The sequence below is a fragment of the Vespa velutina genome, chromosome 9 (genome assembly GCF_912470025.1).
Source record: "Vespa velutina chromosome 9, iVesVel2.1, whole genome shotgun sequence".
In the NCBI taxonomy this organism is placed as follows: Eukaryota; Metazoa; Arthropoda; class Insecta; order Hymenoptera; family Vespidae; genus Vespa; species Vespa velutina.
In genome coordinates, this window is record NC_062196.1 from 3,892,681 (window position 1) to 3,914,262 (window position 21,582).

The 21,582-nt window shown below is 34.1% G+C and overlaps 1 protein-coding gene across 17 annotated transcripts in view; it reads left to right on the forward strand.

Annotated features, from left to right (window-relative positions):
• LOC124951551 (neurexin-3b) overlaps positions 1 to 21,582 on the forward strand; it is a 258,641-nt gene that overhangs the window by 104,154 nt on the left and 132,905 nt on the right. For 15 of the 17 annotated variants that reach the window (XR_007101632.1, XM_047500099.1, XM_047500100.1 and 12 more), the window contains 3 exons: positions 3,203 to 3,256; positions 14,241 to 14,384; positions 18,698 to 18,858. Coding sequence is in view for 16 of the 17 variants with exons in the window: in XM_047500099.1 (XP_047356055.1) it covers positions 3,203 to 3,256; positions 14,241 to 14,384; positions 18,698 to 18,858 (359 nt within the window). In the remaining variant the exon portion in view is untranslated. The remainder of the gene's footprint in view (positions 1 to 3,202; positions 3,257 to 14,240; positions 14,385 to 18,697; positions 18,859 to 21,582) is intronic. The other 2 variants (XM_047500102.1, XM_047500109.1) reach the window with 2 other exon arrangements.

Here is a 21,582-nt window from a genome sequence, read left to right on the forward strand (position 1 = left end):
GGACGACACGAAGCAAATGTGGAATGCGAGCATCGGCCTTCGCGTTACAACGGCCTCGGTTACCTACCACCCTTGTCTTTTTACTCCCACCCTCGTGAGAGTTCATTGGTGACCCATTTCACTCGTTCGTGCTTACGACCAACATGCGACTCGCGAAACTTTCCAATCCATCCTTTTCTTCTGTTTACTTCGCGAAACGATTTTGCTATCCGCCATTCAAAAAGAAAGTAGAAAGTTATGTGTATGTGTCTGTGTGTGTATGTGTATAAAGTGAGAACCGATAATATAGTAGTTACCAATAGCAATATTTTCTTTATTTTTGTTTGTTCCATCATATTTTTATCATTTTTTTCTTTTTCTTTTTTTGATATATCTATTACATTATATTAATACATTATGTAGAGTTATTAATCATAGTAGAGTTATTAATGGAAATCATAGATATAGAACTGAATTAGAAGAAATGAAATACTTTTTCTAAATAATAAAATAAATAATATCAATATTTTGAATATATTTTAATTTTAATCGATAAGATCAAGATTTTTGATATTACAATGTTAACTTACATAGTTAATGCCAATACATAACATACAGATACATACACACACACACACATACACACACACACATACACAGACTCGTGGATATATACAAATTGGATTTACATTTGAACGTTACGAAGTAGTATATTCACATTGAAATAGACCAAAGAGCCTTATTATTATTTTAAATTAAAAAGAGAGAATAATATATTCGTGTAGAAATAGGGAAAAGCAAAAACTGGGTTATTATTACTTCTTAACGTATGAAAAGAGGCCCGTAGCGATGAATATAATTCTCGGATAATGATTTGACCAAATGATAATAGAATTTATGGGGATACTACAACCACTGATAAAGGATATAATAAGTCGGACAATTGCATGTAGTAGTGGTGAAAATAATGGTTATTAAAAATGATTTTAAAGAAAATAAAAGAAAGAAAGAAAGAAAGATGAAAGGAAGAAACGAAGGAAGGAAGGAAGAGAGGAAAGCGAAAAGGAAAAAAAAAGAAGGAAAGAATAGGAAAAAGAAAAAAAAAAGGGGGGAAAGAAAAGAAGATAGAGAAAAGTTCCATAGGACGATGAAGAAAAATTTGATTTTCATATATCCTTCATAAAATTTATATTCCAACCTGCATGCATATATACTTACCTTCAATTTACTTACAAACAGAATTTTACTACTATCTTTAGGATTTAGTTTTCATTACGAAAAAAACCCACGAGTTCATCCGTTAGGAACGAAGGGAGAGTTGCTGGATACGAATAAATTTCGTCGGGCGATGTAATTTCGTGTTGGCGATGAACGCATCAACGTTTTTATTACCTTCCTTTTTCATCTCATATGGAATGAATGTATATGTTAATATGTACACAAACACACATATACACATATATCTATCTATGTTTAAATATATACATATATATATAACATGTATATGTTATTATATACACTCTTCCATAACACTCTTTCTTTCTTTTTCTGTCTCCTATGTTTTTTCTTTCTCTCTCTCTCTCTCTCTTCCTCTGTCTCTCTTTCTCTGTCTCTCTTTCTCTAATTCGAAGTCGAGTTTCCTAACACGTTTAACGTAGTTAACATCCCCTTTAACGATGAGTACGAATAGGGAAAAAAATCCTGTGAAAATCCATCCCTAGATGAATTAAGAGAAAAAGAGAGGGAGATAAAAAGAAAGAAAGAGAACAAGAGAGAAAGAGAGAAAGAGAAACAGAGAGGGAGAGAGAAAGAGGGAAAGAGCATAAAAAGTGCAGTGAGAAATGCATGAAGGGTGGTAGTTGGCTTTACGCTCGAGAGGGTTGCGGCTTGGTTGCCGCTCGGCTTTCCTGCACGATATGAGATTATTGTTTTCGCGCGAAACGCATATATGCGATAACTCGATCGTTTCCCTTGGAAAGCTTACCGAGAAAATCGTTCCAAGTCTCTCGGAAACGATTATATATGGATGTTACTTGCCTATAGATACCTATGTATATATACACACTAATATTGTATATATATATATATATATATATATATATATATATATATATATGTATGTAAGTATATATATATATATATATATATATATATATATGTATATATACTACGAAGGAAAAGGAATGTACAATCGAACAATTTGTCGTTATCTCTCGATCCTATCGTACATTATTATCTACGTTCTCCCCGTTTATACCACTTTTGATGTATTCAGGTACGTTTAGAACCATTATTTAGCAACATTTCTATCTATGTTATGCATTTCTCTATTTCTCTATTTCGTAGTATCGTATCGCGAGAATACGAGATATGTTCTTCGTATATCTAATCTCTTTCTTCTTCTTCTTCTTCTTCTTCTTCTTCTTCTCTTATCTCTTCCCTCATATCACAGAGCAAGTTAATTTTCAAACAAATAGTTACGCGTCCTTCGTTATCCCCAGAGTATATTTTGCGTTACCTCACTTTACCCCACTCATCCTCCTACCTATCTCTCTTTCTCTATCTCTCTCTTTCTACGTATATACATTCATATATAATAAATAAGTTTTTTCTTACAGCTTTAGAATTATATAAACGTTTCACGTTTTGTGGAATGTATTTATATACATACGATTTTTCCCCTTACTCTTTTTCTCTTTCTCTCTTTCTAGCTTTCCGTGTGTGTTTCTTTGTCTCTCTTCTCTCTCTCTCTCTCTCTCTCTCTCTTTATCTCTTTCTCTTTATCTCGTGTTTATGCGTGCAACATGAGATGTTCTTTTCGCTTGTCTCTTTCTTTTTCTGTTTGCCTATGCGTGTCTCTATTTTTCTCTTTCTCTCTTTTTCTTTCTCCCTTTTTTCTCGTTCTCACTCTTTGTTTCTTTCATTCTCATGACTTTAAAAAAGTCGACTTTCAAACAACGAGAAATGTATTAAGAACAGACAGACAGATAAACAGACAAACGGACAGACAGAGGGGACATACAGAATCTCATTTATTTACATAGTTGTATACACATTAATTTTACTAAAACATCTTTACATTTCATATTTCATATGTATATACACATATTTATATATATATATATATATATATATATATATATATATTTTTTTTTTGGTCAATGAAACAAGCATGGTTCAGTTTTTTTACTTTCCTCCTTTCCCTTTTTCTGTTTTCGCATAGAAGCATGGAGTACGGTGCTGCCTACGGCGGGTGCGGCCGATTACTGGGATTACAGTGAGTCTTATCAATTATCCGATATCACAGTTATCTCTATCTTTATACGTATGTATGGATATCATCCCTCCACCCCCCCTACCCCTTCCCGTATTATTTCTCATTGATACGTAATATGTATATTAAAGGTAGAAATATGATTTTTCGCCAATAATATCGTAACTCAGTTTATATATATATATATATATATATATATATATATATATATACATATACACGGCGAAATAAATAAATCGTTTTCACCGATGTTATTAAAACAAGATCGTCTTATTTGATAAATAAAAGAGTACTACGTATTTGTTTGATATGAAAAAAAAAAAAAAAAAAAAGAAAAAGAGAGAGAGAAATATTACCAGAAACAAACGAACGAACGAACGAACGAACAAGCAAACAAACAAATAAACGAAAAAAAAAAAAAAAAACAAGAGAAAAGAAACAAACGAACGAAAGAAAAAAGAGAAAAAAAGAGAAGACCAAATCATTATAGGTAGGTAATGCTTTAGGTAGTAAACAGCTCCGAGGAACATTTTCATTTGGGTTTCATCCTTTAGAAAATGGAGAGTAGCGCGCTAAAAGCTTAGAAAGAGAGTGTACATAGCTTTTAATTTAGACGTTGCTGGACTTTGGTAAACGGCGTACGACGAAGTACACGTCGATGCAAAATCGAGAGAGAGAAAGAGAAAGAGAGAGAGAGAGATAGAGGAAGGAGAGCTCGTATTTATCGCTTAGCTCGAACTTACTTCGCGGATTCCAAGTTCATAGGTTCGTTGCACTCTGAATACATTGCGATTGCCGAATGGCTAAGCTAAACCTTCGAAACTCCGAATGTACGGAGTTTAAAGCCGCGATAGGAATTCGGTCCGAACACGACGGAAGCTCCATTATCCGAATGCCGAATAACCGCGCGATCGATCCTTCGAATAGCGATTAAACGTAAGCTCTAATGAATTTTGTCCCTTTATTAAGGTGAACGCCGAACGTACTTGGTCGTTCTGTGAATTCTCTAAAGTTTCGATTGCATGCGCTCAATCAGTAAAAGATTCTCGATTTATTGAAAAATTTTTACACAAAATCCGAATGGGTATTTGTACGAGTATATAAATATCACTGATTACTTGAATATATATATATATATATATTTTATTTTTTTTATGGCGTCATTCCTTCATTCATTTATCTTAACTTTTCATGTATTATAAAATTATATTATTATATAATTATATTGTATCTTTGCAAAAATTATGGATATAACATTATTATTATTATTATTATTATTATTATTATTATTATTATTATTATTATTATTATTATTATTATTATAATTATTATTGCTAATACATATCCTACTATATTTATCTTACATGATCTCGATTAATGGTTGTATAATTCTATTTGTCTCTCTCTCTCTCTCTCTCTGTTTCTGTTTCTATTTCTATTTCTATTTCTCTTTCTCTTTCTCTTTCTCTTCCCTCTTGTAAAGTCACGTGCAAATTAGCGAGTAAACACCGCTGATGTATAAACCAGTCGTTGATATCGCGGATTTCTGATCGGTTGCTCACGTTTAAATCGATGTTTCCCATTCCATTTGGTTTTGCGCGGTACGTTTAGTTCGATTCTAGCGTGAAACATGGCACTAAACGTCACTTTGCTAACTCGACACGTTATTTCCCATTCTATCGGATCCACTTCTTGTTAAAGTTTACCATCTGTCGATCATGAATATCTTCGAATAGAAATGATAATCGTCGAGTAAGATTTATACGTAAAGAATATATATATATATATAAATAAACATATACACACACAGACACACATATACATACACATATATAATACTATATAATATTATTTATTTTAACAAAGAAGAAACGATCAAAATAAATGAAACGAGAGGAAACGTTTCCCAAACGATAATCTTGATTGATAAAAATAAAATTGAACGACAGTGCGACAGTTAGATAAAACGTTGTCGTGAAATCGAAATATCACGAAGGGTTGGAAAAATGCTAGGTAATGATTTTTTAGATAGTCCAATGGTGTTGATAGGTTTTAGTGAGGTGACTCACCATGTGATTTCTACGTGATCGAAAATAATATTGGCGGTTACATCGGCTGCCAATCCTTCTGACAATTTTTCCTTTAGTGGATATATTGATGCAGTTTGCATACACACGTTCGTATCATCCATATATATATATATATATATATATATATATATATATATATTTAAATCGCACCCCGATATTATATACAGATCTATGTATAAATAGATTTGTATATTTATTCTCTCTCTCTCTCTCTCTCTCTCTCTCTCTCTCTCTCTCTCTCTCTCTCTCTCTCTCTCTCTCTCTCATTTGATGTATATATTATCAATATATCCATCTTTATATTTATGGATATGTAATTATATTTATATTTCTCTATTTATATATCCGTAAATAGATATTTATATACATGTAATATATGTATGTATGCATTTAGGGAATATTTTTATCTCATCCACGTAAATAAATATTTTTTGTTTTTTTTTTTTTTCTTTTTTAAAGAGTACCGATGGATTCCCTCTCCCCCCCCCCCCTCTCTCTCTCTCTTTTTCTCTCTTTCTCTCTCTGTCATTATTTCGGACATAGACGCGCGTTTTTTTTTTTTTGCGTTCACGCTTCAAAAAAGGCTGTAATGATCAAGCTCGGAATTGTTTGGAATTCTGTCATCTCTAAGCTTTTATCAGGACGATTTGCACGCTCGAGTTCACGCCGATAGTCATGTTATCGACACTCATAGCCATTCGCCTGTGATCCAATACGGCGATCGAATCAAATAGATTATTCGAAACGTGGAATAGGGAGAAACTAATCAGTGAATAATAGGGAATCAGGGAATTGGATGATGGAGAGTTAGCAGTCTTTCGTAAATCAGTCTTTACGAGAACTTTTCCGTTTCTTTTTGTCTTCGATCGAATTTCATCGAACTTCGTCCCTAAAAGGGTTGATACAAGTTCGACGATGAATCAAAGAAGAAAGGATGAGGAGAGACAGAGAGAGAGAGACAGAGAGACAGAGAGAGAGAGAGAGAGAGAGAGAGAGAGAGAGAAAGACAGAAATAGATAGAAAGGGACACACACATGGTCGATCAACATTTTCCAAAGGTCTCCATCTCGAGGTCGAGTTTGAGGTATCATATTAGCATGTATATTGCATCACGTCGACGTGCACGACAACGACAACGTTCCATAGAAACTACCAGTGACGAACTGAACTAGGTATTCTCGGTGTTTTTTTATTACAGTATGTTTCGTTGCAAAGAGTAAAGAAATGGCCGAGGTATGTACTTCGATTTAACGTACCTTTTATTTGTTTCAACTTTTATCACGAAAGAAGCCAATATTCAAGATCACACTTTAATCGAGCGAGAATTATGGCTAAATTATTTCACAACGATCGAAGGCGCAATGGGGGCCGGGGGAGGGGGGAAGGATTTGGAAGTGCGATTATCCCGAGTAAAATATAGAATGGAATTTTAAGAATTGAACGAAGACATGTATGAATTATGCGTGAATATTCGAAATGATATACTGATCAAAATTGAAACGAATCATTTCGAGTGTAATCCTATCGCAATCGTCAAGTAATAATGTTATATGTAATGTAATACACGTGAGAACTGACGAAGAGAGATTTTCACATTTCTTTTTTTATTAATAAACTTTATTATATGAAAACAAAAAAAAAATACAAACAAAAAAATAAAAAAAAAAAAAATATGAAACTCTATAAAAATGTAAATATTGTTACCGCATAGGAAAACGACGAACGGTGTCAAATTTTTTGATAGTTTATTTCAACAGATTTTAACAAAAGGAAACAAGAGTTTCTCAAGGCGAGATCTCGCCTGACATGTTTAGTATACGACATGTCGACTTGCCTAACTTTAAATTGCTCGTAAACCGCTTTCATTGGATGAAGAAATATCTTCGTATGGGAGAAAAAAGATTGCATAATGTCGAGAAGCATATACATACACATGCGTATAAAAATGCGTATAAAATGTATAATGATACTTTTTATATATTCATCGTGTCCTCTTTAGTTTGCTACTTTTATTCTTTCATTTTTTTCATTTTTTTCATTTTTTCATTCATCCATTCATTCATTCATTCTTTCTTTCTTTTTTTTTTTTTTTTTTTTTTTTTTTTTTTTTTTTTCTTTACCAACTAATTTATTCTTGTAACTTCGATTATAAATAATAAACGAGGCGATGTAAGTCGATGGTAAGTCTATAATTATAATTTCAATTATAATTTTAATAAAGGAAACCTTTTGGGTTTAACGTTTATTATAACACAGGGAAGAACAATAATTCATTTTCTATATAGTAACAAAGTTTTATATATATATATATATATATATATATATATGTGTGTGTGTGTGTGTGTCTGTTTGTGTGTATTTAAGTACTTACTTACGTCTATCTTATCTACTCGAAAATCGTTTTTTCGATATTCCTATAAATTCGTTGAAGCATAAATTATGATTCAAGAAGGAGAGAAGAGGAAAAGTATGTAGGTGCTCGTTAGCAGATATATACTATACGGGTGCTAGCGTTGAAAGCCTTATCGAGTTCGCAACGAAAGATCCTATTCGTTGGTTCCTACCTTTCCTAGTTTCGAGCTGGCAACGACGTAGGGCATTAGGTTGGTCTAAAGAAAAAATATCGTTTTTTCGATACGGGCTGTGTCCTCAGCTATTTCCTGCCGCGGGTTCGATATCGTTACTACGTTTTCTGATCTGATAGATGCCGTTCAAAAATGCCGACGAATATCGTAAAGGCTGAACGTCAAACAAATTGTAAAGATTACTTTTTTTTTTTTTTTAACAAATCGAGAAATAAGTAAAACTAGAAAACAATTATTTTATAAGAAAATAAAAAGAGATAAAGAAAAAAAGGGAATAGAAAATGTTTAAGAGAAATTATTATGATGTATGAATAATAAAATATAAAAGTCAAACAAAATTTGCCACGTCAATTATTCTATTTATACAAATTGTTATAAAATTAACACGTATCGAAGGACATTTCGTTTTATTGATTATAATTAATTCTATTATATTTTCGTATATAAAATATCTTATAGCAATATTAAATAGCAATATCCAGACGAATAAATCAACTGGTAGATATCGATCCAATTATCCTTTTGCGTTTTATATACAGAAATATTATGTAACGCGAAACTTTTACTCCGGCGAAACATAAATTCCGAAACATGAATAAAAACAAAGTTTAAAAGATCCCCTGTATATATTGTATTTATATTTTGTATTTATATACAGATTTGTTTGATTTCGAAATTGTACACGGTATCGTAAATGATGCAAATATCAAGATGTCGTGTTTCAAGATAAGAAGAGAAATGTAATAAGAACAAAGAGAGAGAGAGAGAGAGAGAATAAAAGCGAGAGATAGAAAAAGATATATATATATATATACAAAAAAAAGAAAAAAGAAATAAAAAATCATTAGTTCGAAAATCGACTAGATTCGATCTGTATATCTCGGACACGATTCAAGATAAATCGAGATCCACCAGAGAGAACTCGATCGGAATGTATCGCAGTAGAAGAGTAGAAATAAAAGGAGAAGAGAGTTAAAAAAGAAGAAAAAAAAACGCATAGTCCAAAAAGAAGAAGACGAAAAAGAGGAGGACGAAGAGGAAGAAAAAGAAGAAGAACAAGAAGGAGGAGGTGGAGGAGGAGGAGGAGGAGAAGGTAGAGGTGGAGGAGCAGAAGGAGGTGGAGAAGGAGGAGGACAAGGAGAGAAATAAAGGAGAACGAAGAAAAGAGTAGTGAGACGAGTAGGAAACTGAAGGGAAAACGGAAGAACGATACGAGAAAAGACGCAGTTTTCAAGATGAGAAAAGATCTTCGTTTCCCGCGGGACCTCGTTACTCTTGTCCCGAAGGCTCTTCGGGAGATTACTCGGCTAATCCTGCATGGACTACTGCGCGAGCAGCGTGAAGGGGAATGGGAGAGTAAGAGGGATGCAGGAGAGAGAGAAGGGTGGAACAACGAGTTGAGAAAGGTTGGGAGGGTTAGGAGGGGTGGAAGTGATGCAGTGTGTTGGAGAGGGGGGATTGAGTGTTCAGAAGGATAGGATAGTAGAGACGAGATCGAACGACAGCGTTAATGCCGCTTTTATCGTCCCGTTGAGCCGACGGAATTTATTAAAAAGATTTTCCGTGGCACTGATACTCTTTCTCTCTCTCCCTTTCTCTCACTCTCTCTCTCTCTCTCTCTCTCTCTCTCTCTCTTCCTCTCTCTCTCTCTCTCTCTTTCTCGTTTATCGCCAATGACCTAGTTATTTTCTACCTTAATAAAAAAGAGATTCCTGGTCGAAAAATCCACCGTTTCGAAAGTCGATATTTTCGAACGTGTGTCGGTCTTATTAATTAAATCGGACTTGTTCGTTCTAATATGATTCGATCGATTTTAGAGCGGATGGTTGTTTAGAATTTTAATAAGGTAGAAACTCTCCTCGTATGTGCATGCATGCATGCATGCACGTACAGATGGGTCACATGATGGAGATCGGTAGGTAGATATTGTATACGAAACTTTATAACAATGATAGACGAGTTGAAAATATGTATGAGTTAACAAAACTAAAAAATGGAGAAAAAGAAACAACAAAACTGTTCATCTTGAATAAGGAAAAGGGTAATATAATATGATATGTGTAAAATGAGTATCTATCGAGATAGAAAGAGAGAGAGAGAGACAGAGAGAGAGAGAGAGAGAAAGAAAGAGAAACAGGCATTACGGACTTGGAAAGCCATCGAGTTTGTCAGGTCATTGTCTTTCTTCGATATATATATATATATATATATATATATATATATATAATACATGTATATAAGAATGTGTGAGTTTAGAGAAGAGATTTACGATAAAACGAGGTGTGTGCGGACGCGATTGATCGTGAGAGAACGCCAGGTGTAAAACTACGATCTGTCAGAGTCCTTCCCTGAAGATTTCTTCTCGACAAGAAGAAAAAGAAGAAGGAAAAAAAGAAGAAATTAGTATTACTGACAACGTAATAATGATCGAAAGACAATTAATTAATATTAATCATGTGATTATTTAAATCATTCTGATAAATTTCAAAATTGTTTTTAATATTGGAAAAAAAATTAATTGATACGATTAATTTTCTTTATCATTTAACTATGCTGTACGATTTGATATAAAGTGTTGGAAAATTATGATTAGAAATGACCGACGAAAGAAATGGGTCGAAACTAACCGAATATGTTATGTCTTAACATCTCCCTAACTATCACAAGTTTCAAGAGTTTATGGTAATTACTGGGTCATGTTGGGGAAGGATCATTATTGGAGAACATATTACAACATTTCTACGATGTCATTTTCCTCGTGACATTAATAAAGACTAAAGTGAAAGAGAAAGAGAAAAGGAGAAGGAGAAGGAGAAGGAGAAGGAGAAAGAGATGGAAAAGGAGGAGGAGGAGAAGGAGGACAGGGATAGAGAAACGTTTACTAAAAAACGTCACGACAAGATCATATTCTAAGATTTATTTTATTCAAATAAAAAACGAGAGAGAGAGAGAGAGAGAGAGAGAGAGAGAGAAGAAAAATAAAAGGGTTTAAAAGGTCGTACATTGACACAACTTCTTTCTCCCACTCTCTCTCTTTCTCACTCACATACACACACACACACACACACACACACATTCATGGATATATACACTCTTTCCTCACATTCTCTTTTTTAGAAAAGAGCTTGGGAGCTCTCTCGCGGAACGATGCTCCCAAGTTTTTTCATAATTCAGGGCGTCGTCGCGTCGGTGGAACTATAGTTGCGTGGCTCACAATTAGTCGTCGGCAGGCGGGCATTAACATCGTTTTATCCTTCTTCCTCTAACTCACTCACTCATTCTCTTTCTCTCTCCCTCTCTCTCTCTCTCTCTCTCTCTCTTCTCCTCTCTTTCACTGTACATCTTCGCCCTACTTACCGGTCTTTCCTCAATTTCTCGCGTTCTCTCTTCCCTATATCTACCTCTCTCTCTCTCTCTCTTACTCTCTCTCTCTCTCTTTCTTTCTCTCTTTCTCCCACCACTATACCCCTTGTACCAAGTCGAATATCGTGCTGCTGCACTTCTGAAAAGCTTTAGCAGCCTTCCTCCGGACGTATCTCGTACCGAGCTGCGGTACCGTGACTGGAGAATAGTGTTAACGCAAACTACGCTAACGTAACGCAGTCTACGTCGTTACGTGAATTTTGGCGAAAGCTTCAATTCCCCTCACAGGGAGATATATCCCCACCTTACCCTCCCTACTATCATCACTCGCTCATACGCTCGCTCTTCCTTCCTCATCCACCCACAACCTTCTCCCAACACCTCACTACTATCACCTCTTCAACTCTTCTCGTCGCTGTAACCATCACACAGTTCCGTACCAATCTCGCCCTCCTTATCCCTTCCTCCCTTAACTCTCCCTACATCCTCCATCCCACACCATCATCATCTCGTTATTCGTCAGCCTCCTCTCAATTCCGCCTACGTTAGGAAAACTTTCTTTCATACTCACTGCTCGAAATTCGTGCCGCAGTGGATGCCTCTTTTCCGGCTCTGACGTTTTTCACTTTATTTTTCCCGACATCTCGATTACAATCCCGAGGGAAAAAAGAGAAAATTCTTTCTCTCTCTCTCTCTCTCTCTCTCTCTCTTTATATGTTATTATAATATAATTAATTTCAAAGAGAGAGAAAGAGAGAGAGAGAGAGAGAGAAAGAGAACGGAAAATGAAAGAGATAGATAGATAGATAGATAGATAGATTAATAGAGAGGGTGAGAGGGTTGGAGTAAGTGTGAGAGAGTAGGAGGGAGAGAATTACTTGCGTCGAAATAGCAAAAAGAATTGGGGGAGGTAAAAAGAGGAAGGTAAAAAAAGGATCACAGCTACTTTAACCTTTCAAGTGTTTAATGACGAGTACACACGATGTTCTATTTCAAGGTAGGAAAGCTTCTACGCGTGGCTGCGCATGCAATTACCGTCTCTCAGTCAAAAGCGAAGAAACGTTGTTTAGCTGAAAGCTTTGCATCATCCGTGAAAATACCTTCTTTCTCTTTAACCTTCTACCCCGATTGCCTATTGTATTGCTTCCCTTTATTCTCGACGCGTTTTATGATTTTCTTTTTTTTTTTTCATCCCCGCCCCATCCCCTCTTTCCTCCTCTTCTTTTTCTTTCTCATTTTCTTTTTCTACTTTTTGTTTTTTCCTTTTTTTTTTTTTTACGTTTTCTTTTTACGTTTACGTACGAAAATAATTCGATACGAGAGTTCGTTAACGAGAATAATAAAAGATCTATCTTTTATTTTGTATTCTCTGATTGGCACACACACACACACACACACACACACACTTCCTCTCTCTCTCTCTCTCTCTCTCTCTCTCTCTCTTTCTTTTTCGATATCGACGTCAGTTTAAGAAGAAATAGAATTTATCTCCGATAAAATAGAATCAGACTTATCGTGGCAATTCGGTTCAATCGATTGAAGAAGAACTTCGGACATCTTGAAATAGAGAAAATGAAAAAAGAAAAAAAGAGAAGAGAGAAAAAAGAAAGAAAGAAAGAAAGAAAGAAAGAAAGAAAGAAAGAAAGAAAGAAAGAAGGAAAAAGATAATAAAGTAAAGTATATAAATGGTAACTATGTATACGTGTACGTACGTATATATACACAAAGGTATCTCACTAACTTCTTTAGCGAATCGGTGAATGATTTGCGGTGCGGTAATGGACATTTCAATCGGCAACTCGGTGCATTCAAGCTCGTGGCAGCGATTTGGCTATTCGCCAAAGCCATTAAGCAACGTCTTATGGCCTTTTTGCACCATCCGCCAAGGTGCACTTTTGTTTGCTCGCACGGTAACAATAGCTAGGTGGAAAATAATGAGAAGAGAGGCCTTTCTCTCTCTCTCTCTCTCTCTCTCTCTCTCTCTTTATTTTTCTCTTTCGCCTTTCGTTGATCTTCCTTTCTCTCTTTCTCTCTCACTTTCTTTTTTTTTTTTTTTACCTAAGGCGGATGGGTTCAAGGGTCTTGCCATGAAGAAAGATGAGATCAGACGTCTCAAGACTCAATTAAAAATTACGAGCTTGTATTAAAAAAGGTATGTCCGGGAAAGGGTTACTTCTAATCTAGACGCAACCCAGACGTAACCCAGACTCTATGCGACGAGATGCAATGTCTCCAATTAAAACATCTTTTTTGTATATTCCATAGTATTAGAGAAAGAACTTTTAATCGATCAATAGAATGCTTTTATTCCAACGTACATATATAAAATACGATGAAAGATTTATAAAGATTAATCGATTAGTAACTGTGTAAATACTTACTTAGTTATACATGTTGTTCTTAGGAACTTATGCTTTACTTGAATATTCTCAATGGAACTAGTTAAGTTAATATACGTATTGATTAAAAAAAATGTATTAACAAATGCATTATCGTAGATATGCATACGTAAAAATCTTATCGACTTTATTTCTTTCGTTTTTTTTCTCTCTTTTTCTTTTTTACATTCTACCATATCCCATTTCTTTCGATTTGTTATTTACAAATTTCTTTATATCAAATATATACAACATTTATAATAATTATCATTTATTAATATTAATATTATATTAACTATTAACTATTTTATATTGATTTAAAATCGTATCACTAATAAGACTGATATTAATTGGTGTTAATGGAAGAAAAGAAAAAAAAAAAAAAAAAAAAAAAAAGAAAAGAAATAAAAGAAAAATAATATTTTACAATGTCAAATTCTCACTTGTAATGATTTCTAAGATAACGAATATTATGTAATGTTTACGATATTATTAATCAATTAATATATTCATTTATTTAATCGGTATGATTAAGGGAGAAACGTTTTTTATTTTTCTTTTTTGATTGCAGACAAAGTACCCTCGGAGGCGTCATTTCGTGGAACAGAATACCTTACGATAGATCTAAGCAAAGGGGATCCCATATTAAGTACTCAGGAATCCGTAGGACTTCAATTTAAGACGAGACAACCTAATGGACTTTTCTTTTACTCCGGTAAGTATTTATGGTGTATAAATACATACATATCTATATATATATATATATACATACATAAATACATATATACATATACCTATACGATTCTATTTTCTCGAATAGACTAAATAATACATTGGTATCTTTCCGTCGAGCTTTACGTTACCGGTTAACAACATTATGCATTAAATTTAGCATACATATATGCGTAGGCACACACACTTTCTCTCTCTCTCTCTCTCTTTCTCTCTCTCTATTTCTATTTTTATTTCTATCTTTCTTTCTTAAAGTGCGGTACGCGTTAATTAAGTTTCGCTGTTTTTAAGCGCGTCGACCTCGTCCATATTAAACGTAATACTCCTCATTGCATATTTAAAATCCGGTGGCCAAAGTGAGGAATAGTAATTCTAATTTCCTTTTCGCATAATCTCACGAGTATTGGATTTAGTGGAAAAAGGAAATACAAAAAAAAATATATATATATATATATATATAGAGAGAGAGAGAGAGAGAGAGAGAGGGAGAGAAACGGACAGAAACAAAGGAAAAGATCGAAGAACGTATGTACACTGGCTTTTATCTTTGACATGCAATCACAATGATGGAGGTCGAAGGTCTCCCGATTGGAAGTAGCAAAACCGTAGAGAATACCTGACGTTGCTTGACGTTTCGACGTCGTAAAAAATCAGGACGCATAAACCGCGTCTTTCTTCTGTTCTTATTTCGTGCTTATGTAAAAGACATATATGTACGCATGTAGGTATATCGTATAACTGGCGCATCCAGGAAAAACAAACAAGCCTATGTGTTTTTCGAAGGAGGCCGAGTCCTTCGGGACGCGTCGAAGCGTGCATCATCTCCATCGTCTATCTATCGTCTTTGCGATATTACTTTCCTCGATCGGATACATTCAACGATCCGACGTGTAACGTTGTAACGTTTTGTAAAGAAAGTATGATGGGTTAGTGTTTTTATCGATCCTATACATAAGTATTCTGATGTAAGTATCGAGATCGAAACTTATAGGGTGTCTTGTAAGTTTTGAATTATATAAAAAAAAAAAAAAAGAAAAAAAAAAGAAAAGAAAAAAAGAAAAAATAAAGAAGGAAAAAGTATATTGAATCATATATTTAAGAATACATATGAATAAGCATATGTGTGTGTGTGTGTATCAGTTTGCATTTTTTTTATGATAGTATGTGTATTCGTATCTATCATGACGTACGTTATCGAGATCGATACTATAGAGTGTTTTATGAGCCTAGAATCATAGAAGAAAAAACACATTGTATTATGTAGACATTTAGGAATAAATAGGTAGATACGAGTGTGTGTGTGTGTGTGTGTGTGTGTGTGTGTGTATGTAACAGTTCGCGTTATATAAGATTCTATATGCGTTTTTATACCTATATATGTATTTTCCGGAAGGTCGAAAAGCTATTTCCCCGTATCTCCGAGTTATGATGTCACATGAATACCGATGACAAGCGCGACTCTCTTCTATGTTATAGTCCTGAGAATTAAAATTTAAAATTCACATAAACGTGTTATATATTAAAATATAACTCGTTTCTTTTTCAAATCCGTTTACAATCTTAGAAATTATATTCATATTGACCGTCATCTTAATGCTTACGTATATATAAATAAGAATGATATCTCTGTGATATTAATGAAAGTCTTTTTTTTTTTTTTTCGAATAAAAACATCGACAAAGAGAACATCTTAAAAAAAAAAAAAGAAAAAGAAAAAGAAAAGAAAAGAAAGAAAGAAAGAAAAAATAGAAAATATATCGATAGATATAAAAATTTCATTGGTTCAAAACACCCGATAAGACATCCTATATAACAGATATGAAAAAGATATCCTTTCGATATAGATGGCATACTAATATGAAGTTTTATGGGTCAAAACGTGGAAAGTTGGTTGGAAAAGCTTCTACAGAGAGAAATAAGGATGTTTGCTTGCGCGTGAAGAGGATAAATAAAAAAAAAGAGAGCGAGAGAGGGAGAGAGAGAAGGAGGCAGTAGTTAAAAAACAAACAAAAAAAAAAAAGAAAAGCTAAAAGGAAAAGAAAAAGAGAAAAAAATCGATGCGTAAGTAGATGAAAGATAGAGATAAAGAGAGAAAGAGAGATATGGAAAGAGTTTCAAAAGGGAGTTGCGCCTCGATTGGAATGTTTGCTCTGTTTATATACATGCATACACACACACGCACATACACAACCATATATATATATATATATATATATATATATATATATAAATATGCACATACATGAATACGTACAGACAACGGGAACAAAGTTGAAGAACAAATGGGATGGGTAGGATGCTGCAATTACCATTGGACAAAACCATGCCGGCCACCGCGCACGTAATCCGAGTCTTTAGCTTATCTTGAGAACAAATTAGCGTTGCGGCCATGAGAGAAAGAGTGTGAGAGAGAGAGAGAGAGAGAGAGAGAGAGAGAGAAAGAGAGAGAAAGAGAGAGAGAGAGAGAGAGAAAGAGAATACTGCGGATGCAACGCAGCGAAGTAAAACGAAGCTCGTACCGTATGCGATACAGCATTGCGGAACGCGCATCGTATCGTCCGCCATGGCGATATATATTGCTTTCGAGTCGTGCGATGCAGTTGCAGCTGCGGCGAAGGTGCAACCCTTCCATCTCATTCCACACAAACTCCCCCACCACACGCCCATATGCCCCCTTCCCTCTTCATCCCTACCTTCGGCCACCTCTTAAACTCTCTCTTCGCTAACCTTTTACCTTCTACCTGCTTGCTTGGCCCAGAACTCCAGCGAAGAGAATCGGCTGGTTTTCTCTTTCGAACGGCAAAAGACACGGCTAAACCTCTCTCCTTTACTTCATCCTTCCCTCCATCTTCCTCTTCCTCTCTCTTCCTCTCTTTTCCTCTCTCTCTCTCTCTCTCTCTCTCTCTCTCGACATGAACGAGACGTGACTACCGACAAGACGAGAGCTTAGGGATCACCGACTGCAATGCGACTACTATGTCGAATAGGATGGACGAAACAAATTCAGAGTCCCCGTGGTGCAATATAAAAAGATTGTATATACCTACCTTCTATATGATTTTAACTTCAGAGAAATCAGAGTTAGAGGTGATGCCTCAATTTTATATTTTTACATGTATATCTGTGTCCTTTATATATATATATATATATATATATATATATATATATATATATATATGCAAATTTATACGGACGGTAATAAAATACGGTAATAAAAGTAAATGCATTAATAAATGTATGATAGATATAGGAAATTTATATGTATACGTACGTAGATACGTAATATTTGAAAGTATAAAAATTTTATCATGAAAGGCGTGTTTAAAGATAACGCGATTACTTTTTAATTCGCATTTCTTTTTTTTTTTTTTTTTTTTTTTTTTTTTTTTTTTTTTTTTTTTTTTCTTTTTTTTTTTAATATCCATCGACTTCGCAAAGAAACGAAAACATATAATAATCAACCGTAAACGATCTTGACGTGAACGTAAACACGTAACACTTTTAAACCCGTTGTCATACAACGTGGAGGATACGAGCGGAACTGTACGGTTACCTACTACTCTGACGTATCGTAAATAATCTCTTACATCGGAGTTTGGATACTTCAGGCGAACTTTTAAACTCATCTCTCAACGCCCGAGCAAGTATACCTATCCTATAAATCTTGGATTTATACGTCTTGTCTACTATCACGTGCAACCAGGCGCATTTCTTATTTCAGATCAAACCTGACTGAAAAAGCTTATCCGAGGGGGAGTACTAAATCAAATAATCTTATTTTTTCTTTTCCTTTCCTTTCCTTTCCTTATTTTTTTCCTTTTCTTTTTCTTTCTTTCTTTCTTTTTTTTTTTTTTTCTTTTTTTTTTTCGTCAGAGTTAGAACGATTCCCGTTAAACGTCGACGATACACGCGTGAATAAACTTAGGCGCATGCAAATGCGTTCCCGCTGGCAGACTGGCAATTAAGCCCAAAGTACCGTCTGCATCTTTTATAAGTAAGCTCTAACCACAGATCCGTGGAATAATCAGCGTACGATCACGATCGTGTGCTTTAAAAGCAACCGACTCGTCGACTCCTATCCTCCCACGCCTTCCATCCCCTCTCCTGCCTATATCTTCCGTTAGCACGCCCAACTCCGTTCTTCTTCGCCATTCTCCATTCTCCATTTTCTTCTAACCTGACAAAATGGAAGAACCCATTGGAGATTTTGACTCGATACTCGTATAATATACATAAATATGTACATACCTATATATTATAGATACACATATGCATTCGATGGTGTTTCTGTTTTAGGAGTGGGGGACGATTACCTAACCGTGTCTCTTAGGGACGGTGGTGTCGCTGTTGGGATGACTTTGGCCAAAGGGAGACTCGATCTACATATCAAACCAGCCAGAATTAGGTTCGACGACAATCAATGGCATAAAATCATCGTTCATAGGAAGGTTCAAGAGGTTCGTTAATTGTTAACTTTTCATTATCTTTTTTCTTTTTCTTCTTTTTCTTTTTTTTGTCTTTTGTTTTCATTTATTTATTTATTTATTTATTTCCTTCTTTACTTCACAATGTTTCTCACATATTTCTTTTATTTGTATGTAATTACTTTGTACATAAAGCTTTAGGCATGCACGTTTCTATATAACTCTCTATATATGTTTACGTATATGTATAGTCATGCCGGATAGAACTGCACACGTAATCCGAGTCTTTAGCTTATCTTGAGGACAAATTAACGATCGAGATAGAGAATATTGTGAATGCAACCTAACAAATATATATATATATATATATATATATATATATATATATATATATATATATAGAATGGAACGAAAATTTCTACATGGTTCGAGAATTCATCGATGATTTTTTTAACAATTCGATTACACTTTTTCGAGAATTTTTTGTCCGGCCAACCGAAAGAGTTCCTCCTAGTCTTGTAGTTTTACGATTTGACCAAAAAAAAAGAAACAAAAAAAAATATATATATATATATATTGTGGAAAATACCACGATGGTATCACATTTGACCCACCTAGGAACTTTTTGTTCACTCTCTATATAAATATTTAATATATCTAATATTATATATGTATGTAACACGCATACATATGTATAAAAGCATGACATTTACATTGATAGCCGGTTCGTTTGATAGATGGAAATTGGGATAAATTTTAATGCGGGCATCGTTGTCCTAAACTAAATAGATCGTCGAATGAACGTGACAGTAATATCGTTAGTGCGGTGGGTGTACACTGGTATTCATTGCGTATTACGTGCCACGGAATAGGGTAACGTAATTATTTACGCATTGCTATCGCGAACCTCTAAAGCAGTAGCTAGTATAGCTCACTGATCATTGGATCCTCCCTCTATCGTATCTATCGATCGACTCTCTATGACCCATCGTTGGGTTTTGATTTTGAATGAATTGGTCAGAATTGTCTGACGATTGATTGTCTAACTATTTCGCCAACTATACGATACGATAAGCACACGAATATAATATTATTCGTTCCTTAGAATAAGATTATGCTAAATAGTGTTATAATTCGTAGCTATCCTTACTTTTGCTGACCAGAACGCATCGTGAACAATTATAGAGCAAAGCTCGTTAATTGATTCCCCAACCGTAATGGTATCTTCCTACCACTCTGGAGACGCTTAAATTTCGTCCATATCTACGTCCATATCTACGTCCATAGATAGAGACAGATATATAGATACATCTACATATATCTCTCTCTTTCTCTCTCTCTCTCTCTCTCTCTCTCTCTATATATATATATATATATATATATATATATATATATATGTACCTATCTGTATGTTTTCGTATGTACCAACATATATCTACACACATTGAACCGATTTCGAAGATTATGTCGCATCGAGATCAACTCGTTCGACGAGCGTGTGCTTAGGGAAATTATCCAATGCACCGTTACCTCGAACGCTAACTGGTCTATATGCTGGATACTAGGATCGACCTAATTCTCTTGCAAAACGCCTTCTCACATATACATGCTGCCCTTAAATCGTCCTGCTTAGTATAACATACTTTGATACATGTCACGTTTCACATATACACGCATATACATACAACTAGTAGATTCATTTAGCAAAGAACAACTACAGAAGATACCAACTCTTCTTATAAGATCATCCTTTATTATCTACCCTCTACTATCTTCAAAGTATCTTACAAGAGCTTAAGAGATTCGTTCTTTTCTATTCTTTACTAACCCAACAAATTATTGAAGCGACTGTTATGTTCCTTTTTTGTTCGTGTGTATCACCAGATAGAATATATCGAAAGTTCGTGGAAGTGATATTAGAAGAGCTTCGAGATTCTTTCTTACCACACTACCATTTGTTCCCCATTTTGTCCTACTTCCTTTTACGTGACTCGCCAGACAATATCAAAAGGGGAGAGACATAGCATTCGATTATCAAGGGTTAATTCGATTGTTCGAACCTCGTAAGCGAAAATAATCTCTATTTCCGTTTGATCCTTCTTTTACGACAGACAAATTTCACGCCAATTTGCTTTTTGATTCTTTACAATTGTAGATATATATTGTACATGTATATATATTTTATAAAACTATATTATACTATACTATGTATATATATATATATATACTTTTTTTTTCACGATGCGGAAAATTTTAATTAATTCGTTTAAAAATAAATCCAAAATATATATATATATATATATAGTATAATATGGTATAATTTTACATGATTTATTAATTCACGTATTAAGCATAATATATAATAACGTTTTAGCATATTAGAAAATAATTCTTAACATACAGATTATCTATTCTATAATATATTTTATTTTACTACGAATTATAATTTATAGACACGATTTATATATTATATTTTTACATTAATCTTAGCTGATTTTTATGAAACAAAATTGTCTGGAAATATTTAAAGTTTAAATCCATTTTGTTAATAGAATAAAGAATCCTTAGATCTATAATAAAATAACATTTTAACGAAAAAAAACTTCAATTATCGAACACGTCTATTTTTTTTATAAATAATGTTTCTTAAAAAAAAAAAAAAAAAAAAAAAAAAAAAACACAATTCGCGAGAAACAATAATTTATTGAGCTTCAGATTCCTACCTTATCGATCAAGCATACTGCATTTTTCGTGCAC